The sequence below is a fragment of the Glycine max genome, chromosome 2 (genome assembly GCF_000004515.6).
Source record: "Glycine max cultivar Williams 82 chromosome 2, Glycine_max_v4.0, whole genome shotgun sequence".
Classification (NCBI taxonomy): domain Eukaryota; kingdom Viridiplantae; phylum Streptophyta; class Magnoliopsida; order Fabales; family Fabaceae; genus Glycine; species Glycine max.
In genome coordinates this window covers 7,261,522-7,277,469 of record NC_016089.4, presented here as the reverse complement: position 1 = coordinate 7,277,469, position 15,948 = coordinate 7,261,522, and the positions used below count along the sequence as shown (strand labels likewise).

At 33.0% G+C, this 15,948-nt stretch overlaps 1 protein-coding gene across 1 annotated transcript; it reads left to right on the top strand.

Annotated features, from left to right (window-relative positions):
• Positions 1-14,439: 14,439 nt before the first annotated feature.
• On the top strand, positions 14,440-15,663 carry LOC100811783 (U-box domain-containing protein 28). The gene has a single exon (XM_003519944.3). The coding sequence runs from the start codon at positions 14,440-14,442 to the stop codon at positions 15,661-15,663; it is 1,224 nt and encodes a 407-aa protein (XP_003519992.1).
• The last annotated feature ends 285 nt before the right edge of the window (positions 15,664-15,948 follow it).

Sequence of the window (15,948 nt, the reverse complement as noted above, 5' to 3'; positions counted from 1 at the left end):
AGGACTAAAATAAATAAATTTAAATTTGGAGAGCTAAAAACAAAAGTGACCCGATCTAAAAGACAAAATAAAATATTTAAACCAAATTTTTACGAGTTGAAGCAACATAGGAAGGTGCAATTAAGGTAGGGAAGCTAGAAAAACTGAGGTCTTCATTCGGACATTGATTTTCTACTTAGAGATGATTATAGTGGTCACTATATCTTTGATTAGATTTTGAACTTTAAGTTGTTACAATTTTATGGTCTTTGACTAGGAAACGATGCTTGAATTTGAGAAAAACACGTTGCTGGAAGGACTCATGACCTCAGCCACTACAGCTAATTTTTCACACTCGTTATGACAAATAAGTAAAAGCAAATTTCTGGTTAACGCCAGGCTATTTGTTTTTAAAGATTTTATACTTTTTGTTTTTGTAATTATTTTATAAAAGTGAGTAGTATTTCTTAAACATATTTTACATAATTAATTTTTTTTGTGTAATTAATATTTTTATTTTTATTTTCTTCGTACCAAAACAAAATTCCTGAAATTTTTTATTATGTTTTTTAAAAAATGTTAGTCATCCAATTGTACAGTTTTAAACTTCTCTGGAGAAAATCACTGTCTTCATTTTTAAATGTGAAGACATGTTTTACCCTTTTCCTTATGACATATAAAGACACATTCTTCTTTTTTATTTTTTAAGTACGATGAAATTCTTATTATTAATTTAGTAATATAATATTAAAAATTTAATTTTAAATTATTTTTAAAAGGTTTTTAGTATATTATAGATTTAATTACACTTTTAATCCATCAAATATCACAATTCTATACTGTCTTAGTTCTTCAAGTTCAAGTTTCACTAATTTATTTTTTTAATATTTTTTTAGGTTTAAATATATTTTTAATCCATGATATATATATTCAAATTTTACATTTGGTTCCTAATAAATTTTTCATTTCTGATTGGTCCCTAATATTTAAAAAGTTTTGTGATCGTTAACTTGATACGTTAATAAACTATTGTGATGTCATGTGTATTTTATGTCTGAGTTGGAATTCCATATAAGAAATAATATTTTTATTTTGAAAAAATAATTAGCAAATATTATTTAGGATAAAAATGTAAATAATAGTCCAAACCATTGTCCGCGTGCATATGTTTCCTTCCTAAAGTGTAGAAGCCGTGGCATAAGACTTGGAGAGGAAAGGGAAAATGAGTTTGTTGGGCATGACACTACATTCTCACATTTTTTAAAACACCTAGAAGGCTTCGAGGGAGGAATCACCGGCAATAAAGCCTCGAATGAGAATGTTCTACAAAATGGGTTATGAGGCAGCGACGTGGTGGACAAGTGTGTGTGGCAAAGGTTCTTAGAGTGAGAGAAGGAGTAGATGTATGAGTTCAAAGAGGATGTGAGTATAGTGGTAGAGACCGAAGACGTGGATTTGTGCCTGGAATTCATCGGCATCTATGTTTGTGCCACGACGATGAAGCTTCTATGAACCAACCTTAAGCACCCAAGATTTGATGAATCTTGCAAGATATGACAAAACCCACACCAGAACAATACTAACCCTAGATTTGAAATTTTGAGCTTTTCTAGTTTTTTCATTCTCCTTCATTCATGGACTTGTTGCAATTCCAACAAGAGGGACAATGGGGGAGCTATACTACTGCATGTATGGGGTGGAGGTGATGTTTTTGGTTCATTTGTTGTTGTAAACAATTTGTTTGATGCCATCGCTGTTTTATGGCATTGAATTTGATTAATTGCTTTTTGGTTGTTATTTTTGCTATAAACGATGGTGTCGTCGAATGTTATGACAGTGGTGACCACAGAGATAACACCATTGATGGAGCAAATCATAAATCCTAATCTTTTTTGTGATAAACATTGATAGAGCGTGTGTAATGTCTTTTCTGTATTAGCAAAACAATGTCATAATCTCCTTCTTTCTCTCTGGTAATCTTAATTTAAATTTTTATCCTAAACAATATTTTCTAATTATTATTTTTAAATAAAAAAATTTATTCATGGTATCATAGGTAACTTACGGACGTATCAAATTAATGACAACATCAACGGTTAACAAATTTCTTCTACGGACAAAGATTTCATACAAATTTTTTTAAATATTAAGAATCTATCAAAAAAAAGAATTTATTAGGGATCAAATACAAAATTCAAATATATACTAAGGATCAATCAAAAATATATTTAAGTCATTTTTTTATACATAAAAATTAAACTTAAGATACAAAGAAGTTTATCATAATATGGATACATTAATCATTTACACTATAATATTTACTATGACTATTAAACTCTTTTGGACACATAGGATTAAAAGTGCACAAAAATCTTATTATCAAGCTGCAAATTAAACCGAAGCATAATTGAAGATAATTATGACGAACAATCACGTGGAATTTGCCTCTGGTTTCTCTTTCATTTAATGTACAAGAACTATAATTTTATCTTAAATGAAGCTACTAAGTACCTTATGACTTGAACCCTTCAAGTTTCTATAAATACAAGTATATATGAACTTAAACCAGTTCTCCATACACATGGTGCATGGAAAACACAATCTAATATATATATATATATATCCTTAAGCTGCTAATTCTTAAATTTTTTTGGCCCTTTGAAAGGGCCTCTAGAGTATTCAAAAACAAGGGGAAAGTAATACACAAGATGTAATTAAGGCACCATATACATTACCAATACATATCTTCTCTAACAGGTCAGTGGGAGAAAGGAGTAATGAGATGATTAACCCTCTATGGCAGTTTCCCTCTTGAGTTTTGTAATTGAATGCTGTTGTGCTGCTTAGAAGGCCCTGAAGGTGGCAATGGCATTGCCTTTGGCAAGAAGCCAGAGAAGTTTTGATGTGAACCTTGAAACTTTGGCTTCATTTTGAAAACTTGAGTGTGTCTAGAGCCATAACTTGTGCCAACAAAGTGTATCAACAAAAACAGCAGCATTAGTAATACATGAAGATGTCTTCTACCCATTTCACCAAATCAAATGGTTTAACATAAAGAGAAATACTAGAAGAAGAGAGGAAGTTGAAAAAAGATGGAAGGGGTTGTTAAACAGGAAAAACAGAAAATGTTCAGAGAAAGTAGAGAGAATTTTGAATGGAGCAAAGACAATAAATGAACATTAAAGAATTTGGAGTGTATTATGAAATGCCAAGAGTGGTTTGTTTATGAAGGATAAATGAGAGAAACGGAAGTGGTACCGGCAATGAAGGACGAGTGTGTGCGGAAACATGGGGGCGAGTAAATGCAAGATCATGTAATATGAATAAGATTTGGATGTTAGGAATCATATTTGTGCTAAGCTGTTGGTGGCTTGTGGCATTAAATGAGACAACATGAAGCAATAGTCCTTTTGTCCAATTAAATAGAGACTAGGAAAGCCTTTTAAGAGACTTAGAACGGGTCATTAGGGAGTGTGTTCTAAAGTCACATAAAAGTAGTAAAGACACAAAACAGCCAAAAGGGCATTGGAAATAAAAAATTAAAAAAAAAAAAGCTGAGAAATGTTACTATATCTCAATATGGTACATAGTACATAATTACTTCTAAAAAGAATCATATTTTGAACATAAAGATTCACATAAGATTTAACTGTTGAAATTGTTCCTCTGACTCACAGATAAAGTGTGTGTGTAGTATTTTGAGAGGAAAAAGGGGAGAGTGTCGTCTGGTTAGGTGAGTTTGTGGGCCTGCCTGGAAAATAATGGCTGAGAAATGAACTGAAAATCTGAAACAGTTGCCCCAAGTCGTACTGCAACATGGAAATGCTTCCCTCATAAATTGCTTCTCCTTCTTTCCCATTTGCCAAACATAATTATTCAATAAAAAGGGTTTAAGACCAGATGAAATACTCAGTAAAAGAGCTTATCAAAAGGCCTTTTATGAAATAATTTGTAAAAGAGAGGTAATTATGAATGTTGGAGAACTAAGTGACATGGAAAAAAAATTAGTATATAAAAGTGGAGTTACCCATACTCGATGAGTTAGGTATTTGAGTTAAGCTAGGTTCAGGTGGTTGAAATTCTAAAATGATATTAAAGATTAATTTTACAGTTATTGTTGTTGGGCTTATTATATTATTTGTCATTAGGTCGCCGAGTGCAAATGTTTAATTTTATAAATTTTACATTGGAGATATTTAGTCATCCACATAAAGATATGTATTAGAGATTTCATATTAAATAGTAATATAACAAAAAAAATATAAATAAGAGATAATTTTCATTTTTTGAATTAGTTTTTAAGATTAAGTTAAACATAATTACAAATTCTAAAAATGATATAAACACATAATGAGATTACAAATTCTAAAAATGATATAAACACATAATGAGTTAAACACTTGCATACTGATGTGAGATTGTGAGGCTTGGCACAGCAGTACATGTAAAACATAAAAACTTAATGCAAATTGAAAGCTACCCACCCTGCTATAGCCTACAACACATAGATAGGGAATTGATGAATGAGGCGTGTACTGCATGAGTGGATAGGCCAAAGAGTTGGGTTTTCCTTGACATAATAACTGAGGGTAGGACCATGAAATGCAGCCAAACAAGAAAAGGACACATTAAGATGGACCCACGTGCCCTATGCATAAAAAGACGGATATGATTCATGATACGAGAGGGTGGATTTTGTTGTAAAACTCACCCTGTGGGTTTTCAGTAGAGGGAAATCTCAATGTTCATAATTCATGCAAGAGTGGAAACTAAGTTGAACTAAAAGGTGAAACATTGATTTCATGTCGCCAGTGTAGGTGTAATTGTAAATTTCTGTAAATCTACGTGAATGAGTTTTTTTTAATAAAAAAAAAAATAGAAATGAGTAAATTTTAAAAATATTACATCTCATGATTAAATCCTATTTTAAAACAGATTTCATGTAAAAAATTTGTGTTTTAAAACATAACGTTATCTTTTTTTTTAAAAAAAAAACATCAAAGTCGTATTTCTAAGTTTTTTTAATTTCTTAAAAATAAATATATTGAAATCGTTTTGAAAATCACGACTTTAGTATTTTATATTTGTTTTAGTTGTAGGTGAAGTCCTTAGTGCATGTACGACTTTTTAATTTAATTTTTTTTAAATATATTATTAAAAAATATAAAAGATCCAAAACATGATTTTATTATTTTTTTTTATTAAATTGCGACGTTCTAACACGACTTATTCTACTCATTCCTGTAATTTTTTTAAAAAAAATAGCCCAATCACTTAAATTTACCGTAAATTTCACTAGATTATTGCCATAATTACTATTTTAAGAAAAAAAAATTAGCAAATTAAATGGATGGACATAATTGGTACGTAAGTGTTGTGACCCCTCTTATATAGAACTTCTTTCATTGCACATTAGCACCAAAAATTAGAACAATTTCAATTTTCACCTTAGATGGTGATTTATACGTACTCGAGAGTTCCTAATTGAAGAGAAAAATATCACATTGCTGCTCGATGCTCCATGAATGGATTGGTGCCTAATCACCTTTGTTTCCAGTGACTTAGAGAAGTAGTATTCTACTGAACATGAACGAAATAAACTATTTTCCTATTATAGAGAGAGAATGACAAAAGAAGAAACATATAGACTCACATTGATAAAGGCTTTTAACGTAAAATTAAGTAATGCTGCAAGGAATGCATTCAGTATGGCCAATGAATTTCTGAATAACTAGATGAATTTGTTAATTTCCATTATATCTGCTTCGTTGCTTACTTACATGAGTAAAGAAAAAGAATCCAGTACATTGGATATCTGGCACTATTTTCATTATCTTTTGTTTCAGAAAAGAAAAAGTGATCGAGGCCTTTTCTAGCCTATGATTGCTTTCATGATATTGACTAAAATTCAGGTAATATTCTACTTGTCCTTTCTGAGTGCCTCATTATTAGTGTTTCGATTGAAAAGACCCTGTTTCAGCCCAGTAGCAAAGCAAAGCCCAATGGTTTTTGTAATATTGTTTTTTGGACTCTTCAAGGACATGTTAAGGTTATTGCTTCCTGCACCCCATAGGAAACAACAAAGACACTGAATGGACTAATATGCCCTTTATCTTCCTTTCTATTGCATTGTTGCACCTCCTTTGTCCTTCCAACTCCCTGTCGTTTTGTGTTTCCCTTGCATCGTCCCACTTCTTCCATTATAGCACCCATTCGCAACTCCTTTCCTACACCTAACTCTTTGTTCGACAAGGCTAGCAACCCCACCTTTGTCAATGAAGCCACTACGTTGTTGAAGATAAGTGGTTGTGTCTTCAAATTTTGTTCGAGCATCGATTTGGTGTTTGTTCTTTCCTGGATCTACTATTCCATAACGTACAAGTGTTCCAGGATTGTGCCAAAATAATTCAGGATTAAGCAATCTAGAACAAAACCATACATTTTGGATTCCTCAATCTGAAATTATATTAGCATAATTCCAAAATAGGTAATCCATAAGTCTTCTAACGATGTGGGTTCATGGAGAAGAGATCCAATTGATTGTTTTTTTTGGGGTTACAACCCTTGGAAAAGAGCTTCCTACCAATCACACCTTCCCCACGCTGCCACACCCCTCCTTCTTTCCCCTTACACCTTTCCTGTGCCCCCTTGTTTTAAAAAAATATAGAATGAAAATATGATTTTGTTGTGTCTTTTAACAAAGATCACAATTGAATCGTATTTTCTGTTGTATTTTTTTAAAAAATTATTATTCAAATGAATGGTTAATATCTTTTTAGTCAATAGTTAAATATAAGTTATTTTTATTCTAAGATTTTTCAAATTTGTAATTTACATTTGTTACTCCCAATTAAAATTTATGTTAATTAATTGTTATTTTTTCGGATTTTTTATGGGTCTCACCAAAGGAGAATCATATGGTTAAGATTGCACTAACAAAATAGATGATTTAGGTTACTTTGGCCTTTACGAGAGTATTGTTTGCTTGTCAGTTCCTCCTTAATATGGTTGGTCTATGTATTAGAAAAGACAATGTTTAGTCAATAATTACAATAATAAAATCTATTTTTTAAAAAAATTAAAATGCCTCAAACATAAAATATTGAAAATATATATATTAAAAATGGAAACATAATTTTATTTTAGGGGTGAAAAAAATATAAACAACAGAAACAAAAAAACTTGTATAGCCATGAGTATTAACATGATTTCACTTGTTCTGTCGATGCAACAACATATGCACCCAGACTTATTGTGATAGAGGTGTTGTTGGATGGAACTTAGGTTGCAATAAAAAAATTTAAGGATTGTGTTTTTCACATATAGAGTGTATTTTTTCTAGAAGAATATTTTTTGGAAAATTTTTCACTGGTAGAGAAGGGAGTGTAATTCTTCTAGAAGAATATTTATTGAGAAGGAGAAAGAGAGGAGGGTAGATTAGGAAAAAAATGAAAAGAGGAGTATATTAACAACAAGGGAGAGTGTAAATACTAAATAGTAACTGTCTGTTTGGAATTATCTCACCCATTGTGAGAACCAAGAAAGAAAGGATTCTGTTTGGACAATCAATAACGCTATAAAAGGGTGTGTTATGTTTAATGTTAGGTTGATATACATTTTCACGTATGTCTTATGAGAAATAGAAATTCAGATTTTTTTTATTCAACGATTATTTGGGGTCTCCCAACATTAAATTAAACACATTAATTAATTAAGTAATCTTCCATTCTTTACCTAGCGCTTAGTAAGTTGTGTATTAGAGTGTGCTTTGTAAGGGTCTATTCATGGCTTTAAAACTTGTTAGATATCGTAATTGAAGGAGAAAATAAGCAAAAATTCGGTGAGCTTGAAAGAAAATTAATCTCTAAAAGGAGGTTTTATGTGCATTCAAGTTAGCCTGTATTTAGATATACATTGTACACCATATATATAGTCAGATTTTTCTTCATTTTCATTTGTACGAAACATACATTATCATAAATACCCATATTAAAAAATTTACGTCTAACTAATGATCCTGCCATCTGCATTATATTCATCAGCGATGCGCGTACGGTGATCTTATGTGATCATGCTGCATGTGTAATAGAAGGTGCTTGGAAAATTTGCTTGCAGTCAAAATTCATCACCTCTACACAGTACAAAAGCAAATTAAATGGTCTTCAATAGCATAGTACTCACCAGAAAAGTCTATGGTACGTAGCCAGACAGTGTAATAAATCAAAAGGGAATCTCTAAAATTTTAATTGAAGCCTTATTCATTTCATGCATTAATTATCCATGTTCAAACTTATCCTTTTAAACAAATGTTTTTTTAAATCAGATTCGTTTTTATTAGAACTCTTAATTAGCTGTTAGTTTGTTAGAGTAATTGCTTAGCTGTCATGTAACTAACTGAGTGATTAGTTATATAACCAACACAGTGTAATAGTTTTTTTCAATTCATAAAATCAGGAAATTAGATTCATCTCGATGGAAAAAACAATCCCTAAGCCTGTTGAAGGACATCCTTAGTATCGTGCCTGGATTGGCAACAATAGCATTGTATCTTCTTGGCTCTTGAATTCAGTCAGCAAGGAGATTGTCGCGAGTGTTATTTACTCTGTCAGTACTGCTGCAATTTGGCAAGATCTACATGTGCGATTTCAGCAAAGGAATGGACTGCGTGTGTTTCAATTGAAGAAAGAAATGCTTAATTGCACACAAGGTTCATCTTCAATTAGTTCATACTACAACAAATTCAAGGCTATGTGGGAGCAACTTGGTGAATATCGCCCGGTTCACCATTGCAATTGTGGTGGAGTACAACCTTTATTGGATCACTTTCAAAGTGAATGTGTCTATATGTTCTTGATATCCCAAAATTTTGATTAAATTATTCATAAATGGAATTTGATAAACAGGTTTATCCAGTATTTTGTAAGAGGAAATTCTACTCAGCCAATTTTTTTAGTAGAAATATCATTAAATATTTGATACGTATATAATGATAACAAACAAATTAATCCAATATATTTTATGGGCCCTCTCTTTTTTGTAATAAATCATTAATTTCTAGATTGGAGGCTGTTAGTATTGAGAAATTTTTGAACATTTGGGTTTTTTCTTCAGTGTGTTAGCTTATGTCTCAATATAAACTTATGACTAACTTAAATTTTTAATCATAAAAGTCAAGGTTAGTAAGTCTACGACTACAAGAAATTTTAGAATATTTGGGTTTTTATCCAGTGTTAGCTCGTGTCTCGATATATACTTTGACTAACCTTTTTTTTTTAATTAAAAAAGACTGGTTTAATACGTCTATGACAGTATGTTTGAATTATTTTATTTAGTTTTGATGGATGACACTTGCATTTTTAAATGTATGTCTCATAATATTTGATAATACTAAAAATATGATATGGCAAATTGAATAAAGGATGCCTCAACACATCATTAAATGATGTCTCAAGGATATAATTAAGAAATCAAAATTATTTCTTTTGAAAAAAAAGTATTATTAATACAATCCACCATGATTTTTAGTGTATCCCAATATAATTTCTAATGAAGAAAATTAATTTTTAATTTCTTAAGCGCCGGTTTTAGGAGACTAGTTAATAGGACTCTAAAATTAAATTCAACTTATTAGTATAAAGTTTTTTCATCATCATGTTCGGGAGATCTGTACGTATATTCATTTAAAATTTTGACTCATTTATACATTTAATATATGAAGACCATTCATATAGACATACGGCGAATTTAAACCAGAAATGCATCAGTTCATAATCTGACTTCATATGGCCACAACATATTTATTTGCCTGACCCATTGGACCACCATTTAATTGTGTCTCTGAATAGAATGGGGTCAGTCATAAAAACAATGTCTCATCAATTTTTTTATTTAAAATTTAACTTATTGTCATTTTAAAGTTTTAGATGCACCACATAATACTGCTAGGCTTATATATTTTTTATACATCTAAATTACATTTTTCTTTAGTTTTTTTTACATAAACAAATTAAACTCATCATTTCCATAACATTGTAGCTTAATTAATAATTGGGACCATAATGAATTGAAAAACATGGGACAGACCTCTTGCTAAAGAGCTGAGTAAGCAACTACACATTCACTTGCCTCTTAATAAACTTAAGCTAGCTTAAAGTTTGTATTTAAACAAAACAATTTTTTGCCACATTTATATTGCACTTGTTATATCTTGTTGGTGGAGGCTATCAGGGAACATGCCCCATGCCTTGCTACGTCACTGTTACTGATATGAGAGGCGTGTGACATTTAGTGACTAACCTCTCACTAATAATAATTTTCAAATTTAAACTTTTCAAACCATTTCTTATATATATTTTTTATTTAATATTATTTTTTTCTTAATATATCCCATCTATCAAACATTACTTGAACAATATCTTACATGGACATTCATTTGTCACAGTGCGCTTAAGTTAGAGGACATGTATCATCTAACAAAATTATCTCTCCCTCTCTCTAATGCACTGTCTTAAATAAGGGAAAACATAAGATAGGTCAAAAAGTAGCAGCAAAAATAGAAAGCGTGGAGCTGTTTGAGACATTACTCTTACATTGCCTCTGCATTTTAGTAACAGGAACACTAACATCTAATACACTTTTTCTTAACACTTTTGGCAGAAATTTATAAAAAAAATCATGAAATTTTGTAGGTCTCATTTTGTAATTAACAAGTTACACTAATAATTTTATAGTTCGTAGTAAATTTTTGCATTAGAAAAAGTGTATTGCTATCACTTTCTATTCAAAGAAGTTCAAAAGCATAAATAAACAAAATCATAGTAACTTAAACAATTCGTTTGATTTGCTAAAAAAATGGGACAGACAAAATAATACTAGACAAGTAGTTGAGTCACATAATAACTTTTTGTATTGTACAATGTTTGGTGGCCAATACACAATACAAGTAATTTTGCATAGTATTTTGTTTGATGTATTTATGTACTAGACAAAATAATATAAATTTTATTATAAAACCTTAGGTGCATTAGCAACACCTTGACGACATAACAAAGGAGAAGCACCTCTAAGGAGGAGGCGTAGCCCTTAACACCACCGAACATAGGGCATGGTAGCGTGAGACCGCCACAAGGTCACAATGATGGTGACAGCAGCATGGCAGCGCGATGTTAATGCATTGACAAGTGCACCAATTTGTCAAAGTAGTAAAGTAACGAAAGTCCAAGTGTGGAGTCCACAGAGACTTTATTTGTACTAGAGTTGTGCCTATCAAATTTTTAAGCAATTAATGAATTGATTCAAATATTTGAGGTATGGAACATTAAAAGTAAATTGACATAAAAGTAAATTAATTATCTAACACGTGCAAGGCGAGAAAAACAAACACTCAGAGCGGTGAAGCGACGGTTGATGCAGATACAAATATGTTGGGGCTTAGCCTACCGAAATTACTCTTGATGCAATGTTAATGATTTTTCTCTATTTAATATTATTTCAATTATCACCTACATCTACTCACATACTCTAGCCATGATTCCACGAAAGAGCCTAATTTACCTAATTCATCTCCTAATCCCTTACTAGATAAACTAGTTAAATTGCATTATTAACGGAGATGCATACAACATGCTAAATAACACCATTCTATCCCTAAAGATGAATTATTTAGATGCTCTTTTCCAGTTCTTAACAGATAAACACTTTCCAATGCTTAAACTTAAAACATAGCATGAATATGGATGAACAAGCCACAAGCATGAGAATAAGCATAAAAAAAGAGACAATGAAACTAAAATAATATTAAATAGATAGTAAGAATCATTACATCAAGAGTGTTTGGTTGCTAAACTCCCAACAATGGGTGATTTAGCCTCTCATTATCATGAAAGGCTTACAATTACAAAAAGGGTGAAGAGGAGTGAAGAAAGTGGAGAAGAATGGAGATCAAGGGATATGGAATGACTCCTAATGATTGATTTTCCTTCTTCTTGCACAAACCCTAGCCTGTGTTCTCTATGGGAGGCTGAATTAATCTTTCTTTCTCCCCTCTTTTTCCTTTAAAACATAATTTTGTTCTATTTTCTTTGCAACTTAGCGCTAATCCCGATGGCACGCTAAGCAAGGAGTAAGTGATCATGCACTAAGCGTGCGACTCGCGCTAAGCACACCTTCAAGTGATATCAGGCTTCTCCATGTGACTTCTTCGCGCTAAGCTAGTGTTGCTCATTGAGCGACTGTGTCGCGCTAAGCACGTATAGTGCGCTGAGCAAGAGTTTCCAGACCTTCAACTTTTCTTCCAAACCTTATTTTGTGCCTCTACAAAAAATACACCACCAAAATAGTAGAAATTTACCAGTTTAAGCACCTACTAGACAAAATTCAGATGGTGCCAAAATCCTAACAATTCACACAAAAAGAAGCAATAATAGAGGGAAAATTTGACGATTTTTATGCGTTTTAATTACAAAGTATACTGTGCACAGTTATCATGCAACGCGGCCTCGCCGGAGTTGACCTGAAGAAAAAAACATAATGAGAAGGAGGAAGCAATCCATGGAGCCCTTGTTGACGGTCAAGATATGATGTTTGAAAAGGAAAGTTTAAAGAGGAGGCACACATGAAAAAAGAAAAAATGTAGAATAATGAAAAGTCAAAAAATAGAAATAATATTATATTTTGACTTTTATTAGACACTAAACAAAAAGTTAGATTGAGTTTAGTGAATTACAAATTTTTGGATATTTGTTCAATACATCATTCTTTATTTTGTACTAGAAATGCATACAATATGTGTTTGTTTTTACGTCGAGTTAAAAGTGACGTCAATTCAAGTCTTTCCCTTTTTTTACGTTTCTGCCTCAAAAAGTATAAAATGTTCACTAAACGGTAGAATGGTTTTTCAATCACAACTATAAATGTACTTTTACAATAATGATGAATTTCAATTAAATATTTTAATCACCTAATGTGTAATGTTACTGATTATCGATTTCTGATCACTTATCCTCTCTTAAGATTAATAATTATTCCACAAATCAACATGAGACTTTTTATTATATTTTGATTTCACTTATATGTTTTTCAGAAAATTTTCTAGGAAGTCATCCATTCCATAATTATTTCAAGTCAAAGACATTTAACTTTTTTAAGTGATAGACTATTGAAAAATAAATATATTTTATTAATATAAATAGTATCAATTGATTTTTTTTAAGTCATCTTCAATTATATAATATTATATTTACACAATTTTTAGATTTTTATTTTTCTAGTGTGTTTCCTGTGAAATGTGACAATATGTGTAGATGATCTCATGCATAATCCCAACCAACTCAAATCCTTTAAAATATAAATTGTATTTTCTTGGCAATGTTTGGTACAGAAAATGTAAACTGTTTAACACATGATCTGAATCGTTCTTTTACATGATGGTTCCACTTTCTATTTGTAAGTTTGAGTTGAAATATAGAGTAGATTTAGATTTTAAAACTTTTTTAGTTGTTTCTCTCATAAGCATGGTTAGATATTAAATTTAAACATTTTTCTCAACTTAAAATATGGTCAGACACTAATTTAGCCTTGTAGACGTTAGAATAGGACAATCATTCCCCTCTTCCTTTTTTCCCTATTAAACGTCAATGATAAACCTAACTTAAAATTTAAAATAATATTCTCTATATGATTTTAGTTTTAATTAATTAGCTGTACGTATAACGTAACCTATTCATATAAATGATATCCTATACATGGACGGCTTTTGAGGGTTTTGTTTTTGTTTTTTTTTTGAGAGGGTTTTTGAGGTTATAGTACTTTATACATTTTTATTTTATTTTTTCATGCATAATTATTGCTATCTTATAATGTTATACTATACATATGCTGATGTTAATGATCCAACCGGTTAAATATGATATTCTCAAACTATTTTTCCAAGTATAAAATTGACAGAAACGTTAATTTCAATTCAGCGGTTCTTGAATCATCATTTTGAATTTGTGAAACAAAAGTAGGTGAAGTTCTCGAGTCAAGAGAGTGGTTGAGGTTTTGGGTAAGTAGTTTTGTGGAAAACTTGCATGTGATTCTAGTCAGTTACCACTTACCAAGTGTTTAGAACTTGTAGAAAGAAGAAAACAAGGCTCGTCAATGGTCAAACATTTATGAAATTCCACAAAGCCCAGAGAGATTTGTGAATTCATTGACCACACTTTTTAAGGCCGTTTAGAGTGACCTCAAGATTTTCAAAATTATTTTGCATGATATTGAAAGACGTGGTTTTGCCCCTGTGTCATATTTTTGCAGTTAAGAGTCCCACATTGTCATTACAAACAAAGTTTGACCAAAGACCAGACACCCATTTAAATACTATGTCAAGTGTGTTGATAATTGATAATTGATACCCCTTCTCTTCTAAGTTCTAACGCTCCCTCTCTCTCTCTCTCTCTCGCTTGTGGTGTGTGAATTAGAATGGCAAAGGTAAGGGATCAGAAGCTATACGTGACCGTTCCGAGTCTCTTTCGGTGTCCAATCTCCATGGACGTCATGCGCTCTCCCGTAAGCCTCTGCACCGGCGTCACATACGATCGCGCCAGCATTCAGCGCTGGCTCGACTCAGGCCACGACACGTGTCCCGCCACCTTGCAGGTTCTTCCCTCCAAAGACTTCATCCCCAATCTCACGCTCCACCGCCTCATCCGCCTCTGGCTCCTCTCCTCCTCCGCCGCCGAACCCTTCTCCCCCTCCTCCGCCGACCATCTCCGTCCTCTCCTCCGCAAAATCCATACCTCCGACGACGACCTCGCCGGAACCCTCTCCATAATCGCCGAATTCTCCCTAAAATCCGGTGAGAAACGCCGGTCTCTCGCCACCTTCCCCGGCTTCGACTCTGCCCTGGTCCGCGCGCTCGCCGGAAGCAATTCACTGATTGACGCTGCGGAAAACTCGATCTATCTTCTCGATTCGGTTTTCCGAGAAAACGGAGAGAAAATCCGGAAGCTGATTCTCGACGCTCGCGAAGAATGCTTTAGTTCGATGGTGTTTGTTCTGAGAAACGGATCTATGAAATCGAAGATTGAAACAGTTAGGATTTTGGAGTTTCTCTCGTGCGATTTTCAGTCTTCGAAATTGGTCGCGGAGACGCGAGGATTGTTGCCGTTGGTGGCGAGTTTTTTGAAAGACGGTGTAGAGGAGCTAAACGATGCCGTTTTGTCTCTGCTCGGCGTCGTTTCGGTGACTCACTCCGCGAAGATGGAACTCGTTAGTTCCGGAATCGTTGAAGTGGTTACGAAATTGCTGCGAGCGTGTTCGGCGGCGACGGCGGAGAGGTGTCTGAGGATGCTGGCTATTCTGGCCACGTGCGCGGAAGGGCGGGCGGCGATGGCGGTGGAGCCATCGCTTGCTGCGGCGGTGGTGGAGAGAATAACGAAGGCGCCCAAGGCTGCGGCGGCGGACGCGGTGGCGGTGCTGTGGAGCTTGTGCTGTTTGTGCGGGAACGTGAAGGTGCGAGATGACGTGGCAAAGCGCAACGGCGTCGTAGTGGTTTTGTTGGTCATGCAGAGGGGGTGGGAGGAGCACGTGAGGAGCATGTGCGTGGATTTGATTAAGGTTTTGAAGGGTCCTGCGTGTAAGAACGGGTTGGGGTTGGAACTAGGATGCTATGACACCAAAACCACTCATATCAAACCTTGTTAATGTTGTAACATTGATTAAGTTGAACCAACTTTTTTTTTGTTTTGTTTTTGGTGAATAGTTGAACCATCTTTTTAGCATGCAACAAAAGAATGTTTCATGTTGGCTTTGCTCTTTTCGATCTTTTCTTTTTATTATTGGAAGGAAAGAAAGAAATGGAGAAAAAATGTATATGGTAGAGAGAATGATATTTGAACATAACAAAGCAGAAGGAAAACAAATGCATTTGATATCAGTATTTTCTTTTTTGGTTATTTGGAGTTTGTTCACATATAAGTTAAAGATAAA

Coding starts and splice junctions, on each gene's coding strand:
- LOC100811783 (XM_003519944.3), top strand. CDS start 14,440: ATGGCAAAGGTAAGGGATCAGAAGCTATACGTGACCGTTCCGAGTCTC.